Below are 19,615 nucleotides of genomic sequence, written 5' to 3' on the forward strand. Positions count from 1 at the left end.
TGGGCAGCCAAGAGAGAGCCAGTTTAGGGTTACGGTTCAATGTCTACAGTACGAGATGTTTATGTACGGAATTCAGTTCAGATCAAAATCCGCGCTTAAACTCCATCGTCGTATGTGAACCTGAAAAAAAGGGATTTTTGCAATTTTTGTTGTCATTTCAGAGAACAGTTCTCTCGCTGTGAAGCGCCCGGCACTATGACCAAGCCCGAGCCGGACATGCCATGGACCTCGGGACAATCCTTATATTTCGTAATCGCCAGAGAGATGGTATCACCATACAAAAACCCCGACCTCGTGCACCAGACAAAAAAGAAAGAAACAAACTTTTTGGGTTTATTCCATTTATGCCTCGGTGGTGACACGGCCCTTGGGGTTGGTAACCTTGACACCGAGAGCCTTGGCCTTCTCGACGATCTCGACACGCTTGCGGGAAGAGACGGCGTGACCGATCCTATAGTGGACTGGTTAGTGGACTGAACGGAACGTAGATCGATCGCATTGGGCATCTCTCGAATGTGAAATGCCGTGGGTGGAAACGTACTCAGCAGCGAAGGTGCGGTTGTGCATGAGGAGGAGCTCGACGTCCTTGGTGTTGTGGACGAGGAAAGCCTTGTGGCCGGAGGGCATCATGTGGCGGGTCTTCTTGTTGGAACCGTAACCGATGGAGGGCATGGCCATCTGTCCCTTGAAGCGGCGACGGACGGCATTATCGATACCCTTGGGCTTGCGCCACGACTCACCAACGCGCATAAAGCGGTCAGACTGGTGACGCTTGAAGCGGTTGGTACCTATAGCAGTCGAAGTCAGTCCTCCAATCCTTGAATCTGTGTCGCCTCGGTTTCCGTGGCCGTAAATTCCATCGCCCTTCGCAATTGTCGATTTGCCCCAACAGTAATCCTTCAACTAGCAATGTCTTGTGTTGTTTCTTGATTTCTTTTTCACTTCGTCGACGGTCGAAAGGCGATGGGATCCTGGGTGCGGAAAGGGAGTGGGAATCGGGAACATACGCTTCTTAACGATAGGAATGTGCTGCTTAGCGGCGACCATCTAAAAACAACATTAGTTAACACTCCAGATGTAGAGGGTGCGCATCAAAACTCACCTTGTCGGTGTTGCTGGGTCTCGCCGGGCGTTCGAGAGTTGTCGAGTCGGAGTTCAATCTCGAAAACTTCTTTCATCAGGTTCTCCCGCCGCAGAGTGGGAGACCCACACTAGTGCGCTTTGGGCGATCTAAGCGAAGCATTATGTCAGCACCCGCGTAGGGTTGGCGAATTCTCTGGCCCTACCAATTGCCCCAATGTGGTTAGCTCCCTTTCTAAATACAGCCAATCATGGCCTGTCCTCATCTATACAACCATACTTCCAATTCTCTATGACACCTCGTACTACAACAAAGCCTCACAATTGTCAAGTCAAGTCAGCCTCAATATACCAATTACCCGTCTTCTAGCTATGATTGCCAATTTGCACTCGAACCTAGGGCATGACACGAGTTTTATGCGGTCCTCTTGTTTTCTTTACGAAGCAAGTAACACCTTGCGCACATATTCCAGTTACTTTTAGGTCATATTTAGAGCCTGTTCATGAAGATTCCCATATGGGCATATTTACATCTTATTGCAAGTGCAGTTGAACCTTCTCGCCATCCTTTTCGCCACTCCGCAGCATCTGCTCCAAAATCTCAAGATCCGCCAGCGCCTCTTCAGGCGACTGTCTACTAGAGGCAGTTCCCTTGACAATCGAGTCTGCGAATTCAGCGACCTCTGGCGCAACACCCCTGCCATCGAACTCAATGTGATGCTTGGTGCCGTTGACCGTCACGTCATCAGCATTCAATGTAACGACACCCTTCTCGCAAGAAAACTCGAAGATCTGGTCACTGAAAGATGATCCCCACGACAGGGAAAGAACACCGGTGGCACCCGACTCGGTCTTGAGAACAGCATCGACGGTATCAACCGGTGGCAGGAACTCCTGCTGCAGCTGCGACTGGGCGGACAGAATGCTGAGACGCTCTGATCCCAGAATAAGTCGCAGGCCGGCTGTCATATGCACGCCGCCGTCCAAGAGGAAGCCACCCTGGTACTCGGGTGTCTTGCGCCAGGCAGTTGCTATTGGAAATATAGTCAGTAACTTATCCTCTCGTTTGACCGCGGCTCCTTTGGTACATACCGAAATATTTGTTCTCGGCGTTCATCAGGCTGTGAACATTCACACGGAAGTTCTTTACTTTTCCTAGCTTCGAGACCTGCTCTGCCGCAAAGATAAACTTTGTCAAGTAGCGGAAGTTCTCGCCAACGACCCAGAAGATCTTGCTCGAGTCAATGCTGCTCTTGTACCACTTCAAGAGCTCCTGTGCAGTGGCGACATCCTTGGCAATGGGCTTTTCGGATAGAACGTGTTTGCCTGCGGTGAGAGCCTTCTTGATGAACTCGGGCTGAACCAGGATGGGGAGGCTGTCATTCAAGTTAGTTGAGTTTCGAGCTCCCCGCTAACATGTCCAGATGAAAAACCAGTACGTACGCAATAATCACAGCACCAATGTCTGAGCGAGCCAGGATATCAGCATAAGACTTGCCGGAGCCGGAGTCTTCGGAGTAGAGATCAACTCCGGATGTGGCGCTGGCAAGATCCTGGGCTGACTTCAATGATCGAGAATAGATGGCCTTGAGCTCGAAGTTTGCTGCAGCTTGAACAGCTGGCTAGATGCCAAAAAGTTTTAGTATAGGTAGTTGGGTTCCAAGATTGTTCCAGTGGTTTCATACCAGGTGCTGCTCCTTTGCGAAAAGGCCTATAGTTGCAGTTAGTCTTGGTCTCACATCGACCTTGAAAATCAATCAAGAACGTACCGCTTCCAATGAGTGCTACGCCGATAGCCATTTTGTATGAAAAGGGATTGAGACTATAGAAAGGAGAGAAAAGAGAATGTCAAGTACAACCATGGGAAGTTCCTCTACTCCAGACTTATAAGAAGTGGGGGGTGGGCCAATATGGCGGGAAGGTCCAACCTCAACGCACGTCATTCGCTAGAATCCATACCGGATCTGATTTCCTACAGCTCTCCACTCCGTGGCTCATCTGGTCAATAGAAGTGATGTGCTCGCATCCTGATCTTACGAAACGCAAGACGAAACTACGTCGACCCAGCACTGACAACTGACCAATTCATCAAATTAAATATGCGAAGGATAACATAGTGCACGGAACGCCCAAGGTCAAATGCGCCCAGAAAACATTAAACTGGTGAGGTATCCCACGCGATCCCAAAACAAAAGACGCCGTCATTTCCATCGTCAAACAAGTCCAGTCGTGTCAGTCATGAAACAAGAAAAGAGCAAAGACCCAGCCCGACAAGCGTCACAGATTCCGCAAGCCAGATTGGAAAGCTCCCCCAGCACGCATTATTGATTAACCAATGCTTTGAGGCGCTCTATACGCGCTATAGCCTTCTCCAACCTCTCGAGCCTCCCCCGTTTCTCAACATCCCTCCTCTCAAGCACAGCGACCCTCTCCTCGAGCTTCGCGCGCGCCTTCCGCTCTTGCGCAACCATCTCGTTCGCCTGGCTGAAGAGCTGCACGGTCAACTCCTCCAGCTCCGAACTGGCCTGTGACAGCTGTGTCTCAGCTGCCTTGCGCAGGCCCTGTTCGCGCTCCAATGCATCTTGGAGCTCGGCATTGTCGCTGCTCGCTGGTGAGGAGTGCATTCGTAGAAGTGGGTTTGTTGGCGTTGCTGGGAGTGGAGGGGGTCCGCTGGATGTTGAGGGGGCGCTGGCGGGAGTTGTGCTGCTGCGCCGGTATGGGATGAGAGATGCGAGTGTCGTGAGGCGACTGTGATAGGTTTGGGGTTGGGGTTGGGATTCTGAGGAGGTCGGGCGCTCGATGGGGGCCTGGGACTGATCTTGTGAGGAGGGCGGTGGTCCGCCCAGTGAGGATCTTGGTGTATCGTAGGTTACTTGAGATTGGGAGGAGCGTAGACGTCGTACTTCCTCTTCGTATTCGTTGAGTTTGACGGCTGTGGGGTTGCGGTCGTTGTCAGTTTGGTGGTTTCTTGGCTGGGGTAAAACTCTTTGGAGGGGTGTGTTGGGGAAAGAGAAAGATGCAGGTACAGAGCGAGAAGCAAAGGAGAGAAGCGCATCGTGGACTTCTGTGTCACTCACCTGTAACGGAAGCGCGCGCTGTCAACGCATGCACCTGCCCCTCCAACTCCTGGATTCTATCATGGGCGCCCGACTCGCTTTGCAAGCCTTCACCCCAGCACATGGGACATTGTTTCTCTGATAAAGTGACGCCCTTCATATCCGGGGATCCAACAAGTGTGGTGGTCGTGAACGTGGAAGTAGCCGTAGCTGTAGCCGACATGACTGGGGGCTTACCCCGGGATTTGACAGAGTTTCGAGTGTGATGAACGTCGGGAGTACAAGGGTACCTATATGTACGGAGGAAATAGGATCAAAGGATCAAAAAAGAGAAGTCACCCTGAACGGGGTTATAAGAGTGAAGTCAAGTCTTGAAACCTCCAGGGCTGTATCCTTTGAAGGGGTTTCAATTAATTCCATACCGGCCACTCTATTTCTTGGCCAATCGCATAACAGTGGTTCCTGGATGATCTCATTCTTCACATCTACTATAAAGTATGCCAGTATACTGAGTACATTCTTGCTGACTTGCTTGTCTATACACCTCTCCATCATGAATATCCAGGCCGATCTGGACGTGATACACATCTCCTGTCACGCTGCACCCCGTATGTCGGACGTTGCGCTATAAGTTGAGTGGGTCTATAAATACACCCCTTGCTTCGCTGTTCGCCGCGAACTATTCCTTTGTGTCTCAGATCTAGACAGAACTATTGCTTGGGCTATTTTAAGCGAAACGTGGTCTTATACTCGCTAATTCTTATTCAATATTCAAAGTGCGCTGTGGTTATCCCGTACTATTCCATGCCTCGCACTCCATACGGAGTATAACACTTAAATCTATTGTAACCGTCTATCTGAAACAGATCGACTACAATTCGATGCAACCAGGGTCGGAGAGGTACGTACTGCGCCGTATAAATTTTTTTATCCACCGTCAATGTAGACTGCATTTCATTCTATGCTAAGTAGCTCTTCAACTCAAGGGTAGGCAAACAGAAATGGAGTCTGCATGGTCAAGAAAACTCATACCGCTTAACCCAGAGAAAGGAATCAAAGCAGTCGGGTAGAGAGGAGATCGAGCAGAGAGAAAAAGCACAAGATTGATCGCCAACGTGTTGCTCATGAGGGTGCTCATATATCTCGTCTCTCGCAAAAGTCGTGCATCTTGTTCACGTGGCCGAGAACGGACCAGAAAAGGAGAAGAAACCTCCATTCCCAGTCCGACACAGCAGACAGGGACGAGAAAGAAACAGGACCACCCGTGGTCAATCGAAACAGGAAAAAAAAAGAAGAACAAGAGAAAATGGTCAACAAGAATGAAGCATGTAGTATTCGTTTCGCATCGGCTGTAATGGTCATGGGCAGATCACACGAGTCACGCATGGGAATAATAGCTAGATAGCGAAACAAGACATAAAATGAAACTTTTACTGCCAGATCATCGAAGCGAGGACTAGATGTGTATCGGGAAATCTAGCCCACAAAAACAAGGAAAAGAGATCGTGAAGCCAACGGACGAAAAGGTGAGATGTGGAAAGGGGGAGAATAAAGCTCAATCAGAAATAGCAACCGTGCGTCCGCGCCGGAGATGGCAGAGAGGAATGACAATTATGAGGGACGGTCTCATCAGGTGGGTTCGCCCAGCACCGTCGACACTCGTCCAATTTTAGGTCATTCCACGTACTGAAGATCCCATCAGATCGGGCGGAAGCTGTTGCGTTGGGGTATCGATAGGTTTATGCGAATCCACGACCAGTCTGTCCACGGCGGTTGTTGCGCTTGCCCACGCTGACCGTGCTCCAGCCTTCGTCGTCACCGCCAGTGGCACCGGCCTCGGGAGCCGGGGTTCTCCAGGTGCCGTTGGTGGTCTCCTTCTGTGCCTCAGCGGGCGCGGCCGCCGTCTCCTCAGTCTCCTTCTCGGCGATCACTTCACCATCCTCACCAGCGCGCTGGAGGATCTCGAAGTTACCACCACCCTTGGGGGTCTCGAGGACGTCCTTTCCGTTGTGGTCCACTGGAGGGGCAGCGTCCTTGAGCTGCTTCTGCTTTTCGGCGTGCTTCTCGGCCTTCTCGGCCTTGGCCTTGTCGGCGGCCTCCTGCTTTTGGCGGATGGCAAGTTGACGGCGCTCCTCAACTTGACGCTCACGAGTGGCGGTGTCAATAGGGCGAGCGGCGCCGAAGGGGCTGGCCTTGGAGTCACCACCTGAGGTGGGTGTGGTGGGGTTCTCAGAAACGGTGCGCTTGGTAAGGTTCAACTTGGGGCGGCTAGCGGGAGCAGCGGGGGCAGCGGGAGTGGCCGAAGGAGAAGCGGGGGAGGTGGGCTGCTCCTTGGGGGCGTCATCGGGGCGCATGCGGGCGCGCCACTGGTTGTCCATGTCGGCGGCGGTAGGTGTGGGCTCCGGGCGGACGTGCTCGGGGCGGGGAGGGCGGGAGCCCTCATCCTGGGATCGGCCCTCGCCCCATGCGGCCTCGTTGCGGCGGAAGCTGGAGCCAGGTCCGTCGTTGCTGCTAGGGCGACCACCCTCGCGGGGAGGACCACCGGCGGAGGGCGAAAGGGGACCCTTGCGCTCCCAGTTGTTGAAGTCACGTGGCTTTCCGTCGGACTCGAAGTTGCTGCGGCGGGGACCACGATCAGCGCCCGCATCGATGGCGGGGTCCATACCACGTCCGAATGTGGAACGGTCGGGCACACGGCTCTGGGGAAGTTCGGGGAGAGGGCCACGGCGAGACCAGTCCAGATCCTTTCCTTCCATGCGAGACTCCTTGGCTGTAGTGATGTTAGTTAACATTCAGGATTCCTTGGGGCTTTTCCAATTGGAATAAAAAAACCCCCACTGCTCGGCCGGTACTCACGAGGCTCTGCGACACTGGTGCGGATCGACCGTCCCTGAAGGGAAGAGCCGGACAGATCCAGGGCCTTCTGGAGGCCATCGACGGTCTCAAACTCAACATATCCGAAACCCTTGGGGGCCTTTGTTAACTTGTCCTCCACAACACGGACGTTTGTGACACCACATCCGGCGAAAAGCTCGGAGATATCGGCCTCGGTGGCTTCGAAAGAAAGGTTACCGACGTGGCAGGTGTAGGGAGGCTGGGTAGGAAGATCGAGGGGCTCTCGGACGGCATATCCACCACGCTCGCGCTCTAAATATAGTACGTCAGATGTTGCCCTGTGCGTCAGGAACGAAAACTATCATACCAAAACCACCGGTAGGGCCAGCGCCGTAGCTGGTCTCGCCGCCCATAGGGCGACGCTGGAAAGTGGAAGACAAGGGCTGGGCTATTGATGTGGTCAGCAAATGTTTCACGTATTATCGTTACGATCAACGTCGTGGGTGCTGCATACTGGCTACAGATTAGGTTAGCACGATTTCCGTAATTTTGATAGCGAGAGAACGTCACATACAAGGCAGAGGCATATCCTCCATCTCATCAGCCCAAGAGCCAAGGCCTAAATTTGTCAGTAACCACCTCTATCATCCAAATTTTCCGGTCGCTCACTTTCATCGGCCAAGAAGGTGCTCATAGACATCTTCTGAGCCTTGTTTTTGGGAGCTATACAACAAATTTCAGTCAGCGATCGCCCGGGACAAGTCGACCATGCCAGCCATCGAAAAAAGGTCTGGAACGAACCCATGATTGCGGTGTAGTTGGAAGAGAACGCGCCAACGGATTTGTGCGCGCTTCTCACGAGAGAGGGTTTTGTGGAAAGAAAAGGAGATTAATGAAACCTGGTGAGAGGTCCAAGGGTCAGTAAAATTTTGAAGTGTTGTAGTTGGGTTCAATATCTGCAAACCCACAGTGGAAAAGTTGGTAGAGGGGAAGTCGGCTGCGGCATGGAAGTGGACGGGTTACTAAATTTTTAGTGATGACGCTAGCCCAATCAGAGCCGCGAGATCGGTCTATACAGCCTCTCTTCTTCAGGTCCATCCTGTTTGTACACTGAGCTTGGTCGCCATTTCAATCCTATTTGGTTGCTTGTTAGGGGTGCAATGTCTACGAGAAAGGGTTAAATACTTGCCCTAGTGGGTTGTCACCCTAAACATTACACCCCCGCCATTCGGCTAAAAATATCTCTTTAGTAGAAGATGACATACAAATACAGGACTGTTTAACCTAATAGGGTTGACGCTCGGTCAAAAAAGTAGTGGGTAAGGCCTACTGCAGAAATGCTTACAGAGAAAGGATGTGACAGGCCTAGTTTGAAGTTTATGCCCTGAACCACGTCTCATTCGCTTAGAGCCGCGTGTACGAATTACAGATAGGCTAGATATGAGATCCTTTGGAGGCTCAAAGGGATACACGTGAACAGGGCCATGGAAGCTAAGTTGCCTCATATGGGGCACGACTGATGGTCTTTTTCAAAGGTAGCACCTTGTCCAGATGGCCCTAGGGAAGTTGATATCAACCTTGGAAGGTTTACCTATGGCCGCCAGATACACCCCGTGGACACTTACAGCAATGAGACAATCTATGTCCTAACAAGAAGTTTACTATAGCCTCCTCGGCCCCGGAGATATTTGAGGTGCTCAGGTGGCTTTCGGGGTTTAGGGTCCTTCCACAGTCATTGTTCCAGTGGGCTTGAGTTCCAAAGGCTGGGATTTGCTTCGTGGGCCTATCATCAACCTTGGAAAGATTCCGTGTTCAGATGGGAATGAGACCTCATAAAAAGAATGGGTTTGAAGCCCATGCTGAAAGAAAATCAGAAACGAAGGTCCTCGGGGTTGACAATGTTGGCATGTAAACGATCGTATACACTATGTGTGGGGGTGGATAACATGTGCAAGTAGCACTAATGTAGATATGTTTCGGGTCTTTCGTCTACCTAGGTACCAGATCTATGTCCACTACATCGATATAACTTCATTTTGAATTCCCAAATCAAATCGATAGCTACATCCAACACGCGAAACATTTTAAATAAAAGACCTTGTACATTAGAATCATTTGCAGTTCAAACAACCTTCCAAGGTTGGAAACATTGATGACTGCGCGTATTACATAATGACATCAGGTGACCTGGTTGTTTCTGATTTGGATGCGGCTTCATTCCACGGTATACTCCTCCATAATTTCTGGGTGTCTCAAAAAAACGGAGATATCTATGCATCAATAGCTTTGCATACAAAATGGGGGACTCGACCAACAAAGATGTGGATGTCCAGCCGAATTCCCTTTTGTCTGCCGCCAAAGTGGGAGCCCTTAGTGGTTAGTATCTTTTCCCACTGCAGAGCGAACAGTAACAAGGAACGAGATGCTAAATGGAGATACAGGAGCTGTGGGCCTTATCTACGGAGGAGCTGCAGGAGTGATACGGTCTCCCAATCCTATGATTCATTCCCTGTCATGTGGCATCCATTGGTCTATAGGCGGATCATCCTTCTGGTGTATGTAAACCTGCCAACATGGATTGCTGGTTCCTGACCTCGATCCGAATACAGTCTTACGAAGCAACATTATCAAGCACCACTATAAAGATCAAGCCTCACCGCAACAACGCAAGTATGCGAGCGCTCTATGCGGTGGTATTGCAGGGGGAGGTGTGACCAAGCTAATGGGTATCGTATCCCGAATTGTGGACATACATCGAGACATGAATACTAACTGCGTGCAGGAGGCCGGCTGGTTCCGGGAGCCATTATCTTCTCGCTGGTGGGCTACTGCGGCCAAAGCATTTTCAACAATGTCGATGCCTGGCAAATGGAGAATGCCCACTCCACGAGGAAACCTTTCATGCAACGGATGGCTGACTCCAAGTGGATCCCGTTGCGAACCCTCTCTGATCAGGAGTACAGGGGTATGCTGGGCGAGAAACTCCTCAGCATCGAGGCTGAGATTGCCTTGATCGATGACAAGATTGAGGAATTAGAGAAGACTCGACCGGTATCTTCAGCTTTGCCGACTTCACCAGCTTCTCCAGCTTCCTCAGATTCGAAATAACCATCTTATCATACCTAATTTTCCAAGCCCAGTGACTCCTGCATGTTGCGTCACATTGTCCACCGACATTTGAGGCTTGTGTCATATCCTTGCAGGGCACGGGCGACATTGGAAGCATCATTGTGTCATATTCAAGCACAGGAAGGATACGAAGATAGAAGAATATGTAAAATAGTGTGTACAAAAACCATCGCGAATTTATGATATCAGAGAAAGCCAAGGAATGATCTCCCCTGAAACAAATCTTGGGTCGCGTGTCGATCAACCACAGCAGAAACCAGAGCCGCAAAACAAATTGGAAGACGGGATTAAAATCAGTATGCAAGTGACAGGGATTGTATTAAATATTTAGGGAACAAAGAACGATATACTCTGCTACAATGCAGAAGTAGATGGTCAGAGCCCATAGAAGCCGGTTTTAAGACGAAATGCCGGCTCCGCCTTTCTAGGCCCTCCGACCTGTCCGAACTTCGTAGCCCACCTGTCATTCTCCCCTACTCCGATCTTATGAGTCGCCTACACTCATTTTGTTTTGAACCCACTACAATGCCCGTCCTACTGAGACTTTGATTCACGTCAGTCGTTGCTGTCCTGGAGGAAATTTTTGTGACTCCCACCCCCAGGCAGACAGTAGAGATCGAGGGGAAACAATCCACCGTCGCCGACACCAATGTGCGAGTTTAGATCGCCTGTCTGAGATCAGTCCCCTGCTGGTCGCGCAGCGCGATGACGCTTTTCAATCCCACTTCGATCCTTGTGGGATTCCTCCTGCTGTACCTCTCGTCCTTTTTCATATTCGCTATCGTCCGGATCGCGACGGGTATCTCCATTCAACGGATCGGCTACTTCTCGCTGCGCCGAATCGCATACACCCCGAAGGAAGGGCTCCATATCGAAATTCGCGGACTCGGCTTCTCGTTACACCCCCCCGTCGTTCGCCCAACCAACATGGATCAGCATTCGATTGACGGAGTTGAAGGTTACCGTGGACTCGACCACGCTGGGGAAGGGAAAACGCGAAGCGTCGCCAGGAATATTGGACTCGCCGGATCCTTCTAGCCCCTCCGAAGAACCGCCCGCGCCCGAGCCCGGACGAAGCAAAACATGGAAGACCTTGACCCGGATTAAGGAACAGCTCAAGAGGCTCCACCGTCAGATCAATTGGTTAGCGCTGGTGGATGTGACTGCGGTCAATACAGCCGTCCACTTTGTCAATGCCGGACAGATCCATGTCGGATCGCTATCCCTTTCTGTCGACACGCGAAGCAAAATGGTGGAACGAGGCAAGCTGTTTCGTCGCAAGAAGGACATGTCGCAGGACCAACGACCAGCGGAGTGGATAATGAACGTTCAGAATGTTCTCCTCAACGTCGACGGCCGAGAGCCAATCGAAATCCTGGACAACGTTGGTGTGAATCTCCATGGACTTCTCCATAAGGAGCTGGACGGACTTAGAGATGCTTCGATAGCCCTCAAGATCGGACGCATGCACATTCCATACGACGATATCCGTCTCATGTTATCACACATGAAGCCCATGCAGACTGACAAGGAACAACCGAGTACCGAAGCGGACGACACAATATCATTTACCGATTTCGTGGAGGAGCTCGACAAGCCCGGGAGCAGAGACGATGTCCTTGTCCAGACGGTGGCAGATTCCAAAGAGTTTGCTAGTTCATTGCTTCGGGGGATTCAAGAGATACAGATCGCTCTTAGTTTCTTCCGCGTCTCACAGAGCATTCAGTCTCTATCAGCAGGACAAACCCCTGTGTACCTCAATGTGGTTTCTCACGAGCTCGGCATTGATCTACATCGCATGGACCAGAAGAGCCCGGAACATCGTATGTATTTCCAGCGGAACGATGTTGCTCACCAGGCTCTACTTGCTGCCATCTCCCTTTCGGTCAGCCTGGACGATGAATCGGGCGAGACGGACAATATCTTGTATGTCCCTATGGCCACGACGACCATCAAAACCACACTGCCTTCCAAGACAGTGAGCGCATTTGATGACGAAAATGCCGAAGAGCGAAACACCAACGTCCTCTTCGCCAACCTGGTCGTCACATCGCCTTCCGTTGACCTCCTACCGCAACACGTTTCCAGGCTCATGGCAATGGCACACGCCAGGGCCTCTTCGCCGCGCAGCAAGAAGCGAGATAACCATCAACTGATCTCACGGTTGCTTCCAAAGGCCAGTATCAAACTGTCCGTTCACGAGCCTGTGATCCGGTTTGTCCTTCCAATTGAGAAGGAGTCAGGCCCTCCCGACGAATACAACCTCCTTATTTCCTCCATATCCTCTATCTCCCTCGATATTGAGTCCTCTCATTCCTCTGAAGGTGGCGCCCACTACTCCCTATCTTCCGTTTACCGAGTTGCCTCCCACAAATTTTATTACCAAACCCCTGCAGGCAACAAACATAATTTGCTCACAAGCGAAAGCATGGAGCTCAAGGCTCATTTGAATGCCACCCCGGAGGTCTGTGTCATAGCTTCAGGAAGCTTGAACGAGTGTTCAATTCACATGATCGATGGGGAGGTCAACCGTGGAATCCGCGAAGTTTTGCAACAGTTCATCATGCAGATGCAATCGTCTAAGCGGACACCCATGCCAGCAAATGAGCGGAAGCCAAGCATTCTGAGGCGAGTCCCTCGGTGGTTGATTCAATTTTCATTCGAAGCCACAGGGACTAGCGTCGAAGTCGCTGGCGTGGATACCACCGTGTCTGACATTTCGCGTGGTGTTTCTTTCCAACTTCAATCATGGACTGCAGAATACAAGGCACAGAAAACGGAACAGAATGTTGGCAGTATTGCCAGACGACGTACACCGAGTCATTCTACAATTGGCGACGAATCACCCTTTCGATTCCCCCCAACCTCCCCGCCCAAGGCTACGCACAACCAGCGGGGTGCTACGGATGGACGGCGTTTGGCCCTTCATGCTCGTGGCTTTGATGGCTTTGTCATCGAGTCGGAAGATTACCTGGAGCCTGAGCCATTCTTCTCCTTGCCTCGATTTGAGATTGCGCTGAGCACAAACAGTGACCGCATGGGCCCGGTTCTGCACGTCACATCTGTTTTCAAGGGTATCTACCTGCAGTACTCATTGTATCGGTTCTACTGCCTTGGAGTCGCCATCTCAGTCGTGCAGGATGTGCTTACACCATTACCGGAAAAGTTCCCGGGATCCCCTCACGACAAATCTAGAAAACCTGCAAGCGTGTCTATGCCACCTCCTCCGGCCTACAAATGGTCGCCAAAGAAGGAGCTAGTCACCTGCGACTTGAAGGTCACTGTAATTCAGCTCAAGGCGAACTTACCACACGATCCTCAAATAATGATTCAAGTCTATGGACTTGCCGGTGCTTCTCAACGTCTTTCCACCCCCTATGTGAAAGCTAGTCTTGTTCGCATGCACGCTGAAGCGCCCAAACTCAAGGGAGTTTGGGCTCGAATTGGAATTATGAATAATGTCCGATTGGATTTCCGAGCCATGAAGAGGAAACAAGGGAATTCCTTGGTTGATGAAAGATCCATCGATTTATGCACAGACTTCATCCGGATTGGTGTCCCTCATCACATGGTGATGCATCGCATCTTCGACAACTTGATCAACACTTCGAAGGCTTTCAAACAACTCAGTCATCGTTTCAAGCATAAATGCAGGGAATTCGGCTCGAAACGAGAACCAGAAGGCGTGAAGAAGGTACCAAAGATATCCATTCGCAGTAAAGCCCTGCTCTTTGAACTCGAGGACGATGGATTTGAATGGAAGCTGGGTTGCATCTACCGCGTTGGAATGATTGAGCAGGCTCAACGGCTGGCCCGGGAAGATGCCTTCGAATTGAAATCCAACAAAGTCAATCAAACTGACCAGCGACGTGCTACGTCCCGACTCCGAGCCAAGTCTAGCAATCGAACATTACGCAGTGAGCGCACTAGCCAAGATACAAGGCGAAGCAGAAGTGCAGATGAACGACCAAAGACGGGCACCAAAGAGCGCGGGAGAGGTCGCAAGTACCGTTACGATACTGAAGGTGCGACATGTCTTTCATCAGAGCAGAAGATCTCAGCAGATGCTGCTTGGAACCGTCTTCAGCAGTACAATGGACAGGTCTGGAAGGAAAAGATCGATGCGGCGCTCAAGTTCCAGGGTACATCCATCAAAGAAGTCAGAAACCTTTTCTGTGGTGCAGATGAGCCCCCTGGGGACGTAAAGGAGACCGAGACTATCCTCTCCATCCCGAACAGACCCGGCTTGATGTCGGCTCTGATCAGTGATGTCAACCTCACCATCGACAAACCCTCATTTGCGATCGATGAACTTCCCGAATATCTGAATCGGATTGGCAAGGGAATGCCAACAACCATGCAGTACGGGCTGCTTGTTCCAATGAGTTTCAATCTCGAAATGGGCGAAGCACGAGTAAACCTCAGAGATTACCCTCTGGATTTGTTGCATATCCCGGCTCTGCGCCCAGGTCAATCACCAAGGCTTCCCAGTTGGTCACTGCGCACAAACTTTGTCATTGCTGAAGAATGGCGCGATCATGAATCTGCTAGACAGGTTGAAGTGGAGCTTGTTCCTGCCTCTGCGGGCCCTGATGGTGTTGTTCGTGAACCGTTCAAGATTCCTGTCTGGCGATCCGTTACGCCTGTCAAGACGTATTCCGATCCAGTCATTGAGATCAACACTAGCTTGCCAACCAGCATTTCGTGGGGCGTTTCCTACCAGCCCGTCATTCAAGACATGATGAAGATCATCGAAGGTTTCACCAAACCTGAGATCGACCCATCTGAACGAGTCGGTTTCTGGGACAAGATTCGACTCAGTTTCCACTCTCGAATCCAAGTTCTTTGGAAGGAAGATGGAGATGTTCATTTGCGTCTGAAGGGCTCTCGTGATCCATATGTGGTAACTGGATTCGGCAGCGGCTTTGTCATGTGCTGGCGCAGGGACGTCAAATGGGAAATCCACACCAGTGACAATCCCATGGAATTCATGAGCGTTACTAGTGGGGAGTACGTGCTTGCCATTCCCGACTACAGCGCCGAAGCAAGATGGGCAAACGAGGCTACCACCGAGGAACAGGAGAACAGTTCGACCTCCAGTGAACAAAAGAATGCTGCTCATTTCAAGAAGGTCGTCATGAAGCTGTCTGGCGACGTCAAATGGGCAGCAGGACTGGTTTTCGAGCGAGATATCGACAATGACGCCCGCTCCTTCTCTTTCAAGCCCCACCATGAGGTTGTCCTTAAGAATCCCAAATACATTGACCAAGCTGGGCTGGCCAACTACGATGCTTATCGAGGATTCCGAAGTGACCACATCCACCTATCTGTTTCGATTATTGCGCCGCATAGCAGAAATTGGTCTGCTGATAGCGTCCAGCCATCTTCGAGTTATAACACCGTTCACCTCACACCCCGCTTCTTTACACACTTCTTCAACTGGTGGTCTCTATTCTCAGGTGTGATGTCGCTTCCCGTTCGACAAGGACCCCTTTGGCCAGGTATCACCAAGACCAGCAAAAAGTTCAATCGTCACCTGGCCACTGTCAAATACAAAATTCTGCTGGCTCCGCTATTTATCGCCCACATCTACAAGCACAAAGATCGCGAAGATTACTCGGAAGATTCCGTTACGGCTACAGGTATCAAGGTTCGCCTGGATTGCTTGAAGCTTGACATTCACCAGCGCCGTGAACAGATCAAGACACAGGCACGAGGTCGCTCAAAACAAACCAGAACGAGTGCAATGCGCATCAATCAAGCTCAAATCGATATGCAGTCTGCCGACTTCCGCGCCGTCTCTGCAAGCATTGAAGGCACAAACCCGGAGGATGTGGAGCAAACCAAAGACGACATCATTTCCTCCTTCCAGCGACCTGCGGCGTCTGTTGACTTGTCTCGATTCACAATCCCCGATCACAACCTGGACTGGGTTGATATGGATGACTTTGTGGAGCCGGACTGGATCCTTCCACAAGAGTCCAATCCCCGTACCCAGATCTTGCCCCTTGCCTTCACGCCGCGCTTTACCTATTTCCGCAACACAGACCATTGTGATGTGGGTCCCGACGAAACAGGGTACAGCAGCTTTGGCGACGAGCCGACTCACGAATGTGTCATGTCTGAGACGAACGATCCCCGCCGTGTTCAGATTGAACTGGTCAAGGATCGTCTTGCAACAGTTGAGGCTCAGATTCGCAATTACAACCGCACGCTCGGAGAGCAAGAACTCAAGCTCACGCGAGAGATCGACCCCGAAGCTCAGCTAAAAGCCGAACATGAGGTTTTCCTTCGACAGTCCGAGTCACTGACGAGACGACAAAAGTTCTTGACCTCGACCCTCCAACGCCTCGAGAGACACATCAATCGGGATGAGCGGACGGGATACGGCAACTCACTTGGAAACAATGCGGCACCCAGTACTGCATCTATCCGAACCGGCCGAACCGGTCGGGATGCCGACTCCACGACCGATGGCCGATCCTCGGGTCTTGGCGGCATTTATTCCTCCGCCAACGATGAGTTTGAGAGTGATTTCAACAATCGTTTCATGATTCACAATGTACAACTCAAGTGGAACAACTCGCTCCGAAACATCATCTTGCGATACAGCCACCAAGTCAGCCAGCGGCGTGGATTTGTATACTACATGTCTCGCCGAGCTGTCAAGTTCATTCTTGATATCGTCGAAGAACAAGACAAGAATCAACGCAAGCATCCTAAGATGTCCAAGACACAAACTCACACTTCCAACAATGAAGACGGTGAGGATGTTGAGGATCGCATCGAGCAACTGCTGAATGATGCCAAACGCTATGTCAATGTTGAAGAGAATGACCCACCCGACTCGAATACTCAATCGCCTACTTCTTCTTCGGACGACTCGAGCGAGAACATTGCGCCAGAATTCACACCCCAGAACAGCTACCACCTGCGCCTCATTGCTCCCCAGATTCAACTTCTCAGCGAAAAGAATCGGAAGTCGGTGTTGCTTGTTGCTGCCAAAGGTATGGAACTCAAGGTGGTTTCTATCATGGATAAGGCCCGTGTCGCAGATGATGTGAGTGGCCTGGTGCAACGCCGCTTCTCTCTTGAGATGGACGGTGCTCAATTCTTCGTCGCGACACAGAAGAATCTGATGGCCAACTTGCAATTCTATGCTGGCAACAAATACGGCAATGCGCCAGGATCAGCTTGGCCTCCGTGGTTGACCTTGGAAGCCATGTTCGATTTCGAACTCAATCCTTTCGGCTTCTCTCGCATTATCCAGAAAACTTCTGCCAGTCTTCGTTACGACAAGTACAACAACCTCCGTCTCAAATACAACGAGGAAGTGGCCAAGGGCCAAGGGCCACACCCCGAAGACCAAGAGGACCGTATGGACTCGATCAGTGTCGACTTCCCCCATTTCCGCGCAATCTGCGACTCTGCGGAGTACTATTCTATGTACATCATTGTGCTTGATTTGATGCTCTACAGTGAACCTCTCGAGAAGGTTCGCAATGAGCGCTTGGAGAGGATTATGCTCACTTCCGACTTCAGTGATTTGCGTGGCGCCCCTGAGATGGTGTTCAAGCTTCAAGCCCGAATCCGCCAACTGGAAGAGATCAAGGAGTACTTCCAGATCAATGCGAAGTACCTCGACAAACAAGGCTGGGAAGACCGGCTGGCCCTCGAGCGCGACCTGTCTCAATGTGAAGACGAATTGTTCTTCATGATGAAGGCCATCACCACTTCCCAAAGAAGAATGGAGCCTAGCTCGTCAAGGGCTGATGGTGTCAATGGTGTGCTTCGCTGGAGCATCTCGGCCAGCGAGGTCGTGTGGCATTTGATGAAGGATGCCAATGAGCCTTTGATTGAGTTCCAATTACGCAATGCTTCATATGAAAGAACCGACAACACTGACGGTTCCAACCACAACTTGGTATCAGTGGAGCGACTTTTCGGACTGAACTTGCTTCCAGATGCCATCTACCCCCAGATTATTGCGCCATACCTCGATGGGGCACGCACTCTTGATGACTTCATGCTGCGCATCAAATGGCACATGCTAGAGGCTGTCGCTGGAATTCCTGTGCTCGACAATTTCGAAATCTCCTTGTTCCCACTCAAGATTCAGCTCGAACGCGAGCTTGGCCAGAGAGTCTTTGAGTACATTTTCCCGAATGTGGGATCTAACGCGTTCGAGGCTGGTGGCTTCTCGCCTTTCATGATAAAGAACATGAAACCCCTCGACGAATCAGATGACGAAGACGAGGATTATGATTCCAGCAGCAGGCCTTTGACACGCTCGACAAGCATTGATGGCGACAGCTCTTCCATGGACAGCTTGGCTATATCCAAGGGTCCGGGATCCATCGAATTGCGACTTCAGCCTACACTCTCGCTTGTAGACGATGCCAACAAGTCCAGTAGTCGCTCGTCACACCTGAAGGGCCTCGCAATGACGCCTATCCACCAGGACAACAACAGACTTGGTGTATCGGAGACCGCACGGCAAACAGGCCGACCCGCTACGACAGGGGGCCTCAGCAAGAAGAAGTCCGCCGACAGTATCCGCATGTTGACGAAGCAGCCCACGGAACGATCACTCTCCAGCCATAGTGCGGGCGAGGAAAGTCGCAAGAAGTTTGGCATGGGCAAGGGGTCTAATAAGGGCGGCAAATCCAAGGAGCCTACAGACGACTTGTCTCAAATGATCTCCCGCGCCTCCAACTACATGACCTTGGCCCATGTCAAGGTGAACGATGTGGTCCTTTGTATGAGCTACAAAGGCAAAGGAGAACACAATCTCGAGGATCTGCACGACTTTGTGTTCCGTCTTCCAGTCCTCGAGTACGGTAACAAGACATGGTCCAATCTGGATCTTGCTCTGCGTCTCAAGAAGGATGTGATCAAGGCCCTGATTTCGCATGCCCCTGCCATTCTTGGCAACAAGTTCTCCCATCACCGACCTTCCAAGCAACAACAAAAGCGTTATCGCGAGCTTGCGTCCTCATCTCAACTTCTGCCCAGTGCGTCGAGCACGCTAAACCCAAGCAAAAGTCAACCCCAGAGCCTGGCCAGCTACGATTCCAACAGCGATTATTCCGAGTCCCGCTCTCGCAAGTCTATGCAGTCCAATACTTCGCCCTTGGCTCGATCAACCTCGTTGATCTCAGATCCCACTATACATGACTCTCGGTCCGCCAATGAAGTAGACGTGGATTCTCGTTGGGAGGTTTGTACTCCTACTTCCAACTGTTATTGTGAGAACCAGAAGACTAACACAAATTCCAGGCATCGCGTCGATTCGTCAATCCACCTCCACCCGAGAGGCCAGTGACGTCTGGTAATATTAGAACCACGAATGAATCCGGCAGGGGTGATCATGACGAGAGGTATAGTTCCTTACTTAACTCCAGCCCGGCTGTCGACTAACCATCCCACCAGCCACATCAAAACAATCCGCAGCATCGGCCGAAAGCTCACATTCCGCAAATGATTCCTTCAACCGCAATCACCACCCATCTTTC

General features: G+C 51.2%; 6 protein-coding genes across 6 annotated transcripts; 2 read left to right on the forward strand and 4 right to left on the reverse strand.

The window, feature by feature from the left end:
• Positions 1-342: 342 nt before the first annotated feature.
• On the reverse strand, positions 343-1,047 carry N7506_000942 (60S ribosomal protein eL32; the record flags this gene model as incomplete). The annotated part of the gene is made up of 3 exons (XM_056950238.1): positions 343-451; positions 542-788; positions 1,008-1,047. The coding sequence occupies 3 exons, from the start codon at positions 1,045-1,047 to the stop codon at positions 343-345; spliced, it is 396 nt and encodes a 131-aa protein (XP_056816153.1).
• A 567-nt stretch (positions 1,048-1,614) lies between these two features.
• N7506_000943 (Gfo/Idh/MocA family protein) lies at positions 1,615-2,880 on the reverse strand (the record flags this gene model as incomplete). Its single annotated transcript, XM_056950239.1, has 5 exons — positions 1,615-2,111; positions 2,173-2,456; positions 2,524-2,702; positions 2,766-2,791; positions 2,850-2,880. 5 exons carry the CDS (start codon positions 2,878-2,880, stop codon positions 1,615-1,617), a joined length of 1,017 nt encoding a protein of 338 aa, XP_056816154.1.
• Positions 2,881-3,401: 521 nt separating this feature from the next.
• N7506_000944 (uncharacterized protein) lies at positions 3,402-4,359 on the reverse strand (the record flags this gene model as incomplete). Its single annotated transcript, XM_056950240.1, has 2 exons — positions 3,402-4,012; positions 4,158-4,359. The coding sequence occupies 2 exons, from the start codon at positions 4,357-4,359 to the stop codon at positions 3,402-3,404; spliced, it is 813 nt and encodes a 270-aa protein (XP_056816155.1).
• A 1,516-nt stretch (positions 4,360-5,875) lies between these two features.
• On the reverse strand, positions 5,876-7,776 carry N7506_000945 (translation initiation factor 4B; the record flags this gene model as incomplete). The annotated part of the gene is made up of 7 exons (XM_056950241.1): positions 5,876-6,906; positions 6,993-7,283; positions 7,339-7,419; positions 7,486-7,488; positions 7,546-7,590; positions 7,641-7,694; positions 7,773-7,776. 7 exons carry the CDS (start codon positions 7,774-7,776, stop codon positions 5,876-5,878), a joined length of 1,509 nt encoding a protein of 502 aa, XP_056816156.1.
• A 1,492-nt stretch (positions 7,777-9,268) lies between these two features.
• On the forward strand, positions 9,269-10,079 carry N7506_000946 (uncharacterized protein; the record flags this gene model as incomplete). The annotated part of the gene is made up of 4 exons (XM_056950242.1): positions 9,269-9,347; positions 9,413-9,526; positions 9,581-9,697; positions 9,754-10,079. 4 exons carry the CDS (start codon positions 9,269-9,271, stop codon positions 10,077-10,079), a joined length of 636 nt encoding a protein of 211 aa, XP_056816157.1.
• Positions 10,080-10,805: 726 nt separating this feature from the next.
• Positions 10,806-19,584, forward strand: N7506_000947 (FMP27 family protein; the record flags this gene model as incomplete). Its single annotated transcript, XM_056950243.1, has 4 exons — positions 10,806-11,012; positions 11,059-19,320; positions 19,380-19,480; positions 19,533-19,584. The coding sequence occupies 4 exons, from the start codon at positions 10,806-10,808 to the stop codon at positions 19,582-19,584; spliced, it is 8,622 nt and encodes a 2,873-aa protein (XP_056816158.1).
• Positions 19,585-19,615: the final 31 nt, after the last annotated feature.

Source organism: Penicillium brevicompactum (assembly GCF_028827555.1).
Source record: "Penicillium brevicompactum strain IBT 35665 chromosome Unknown utg000001l_segment0_segment0, whole genome shotgun sequence".
Classification (NCBI taxonomy): domain Eukaryota; kingdom Fungi; phylum Ascomycota; class Eurotiomycetes; order Eurotiales; family Aspergillaceae; genus Penicillium; species Penicillium brevicompactum.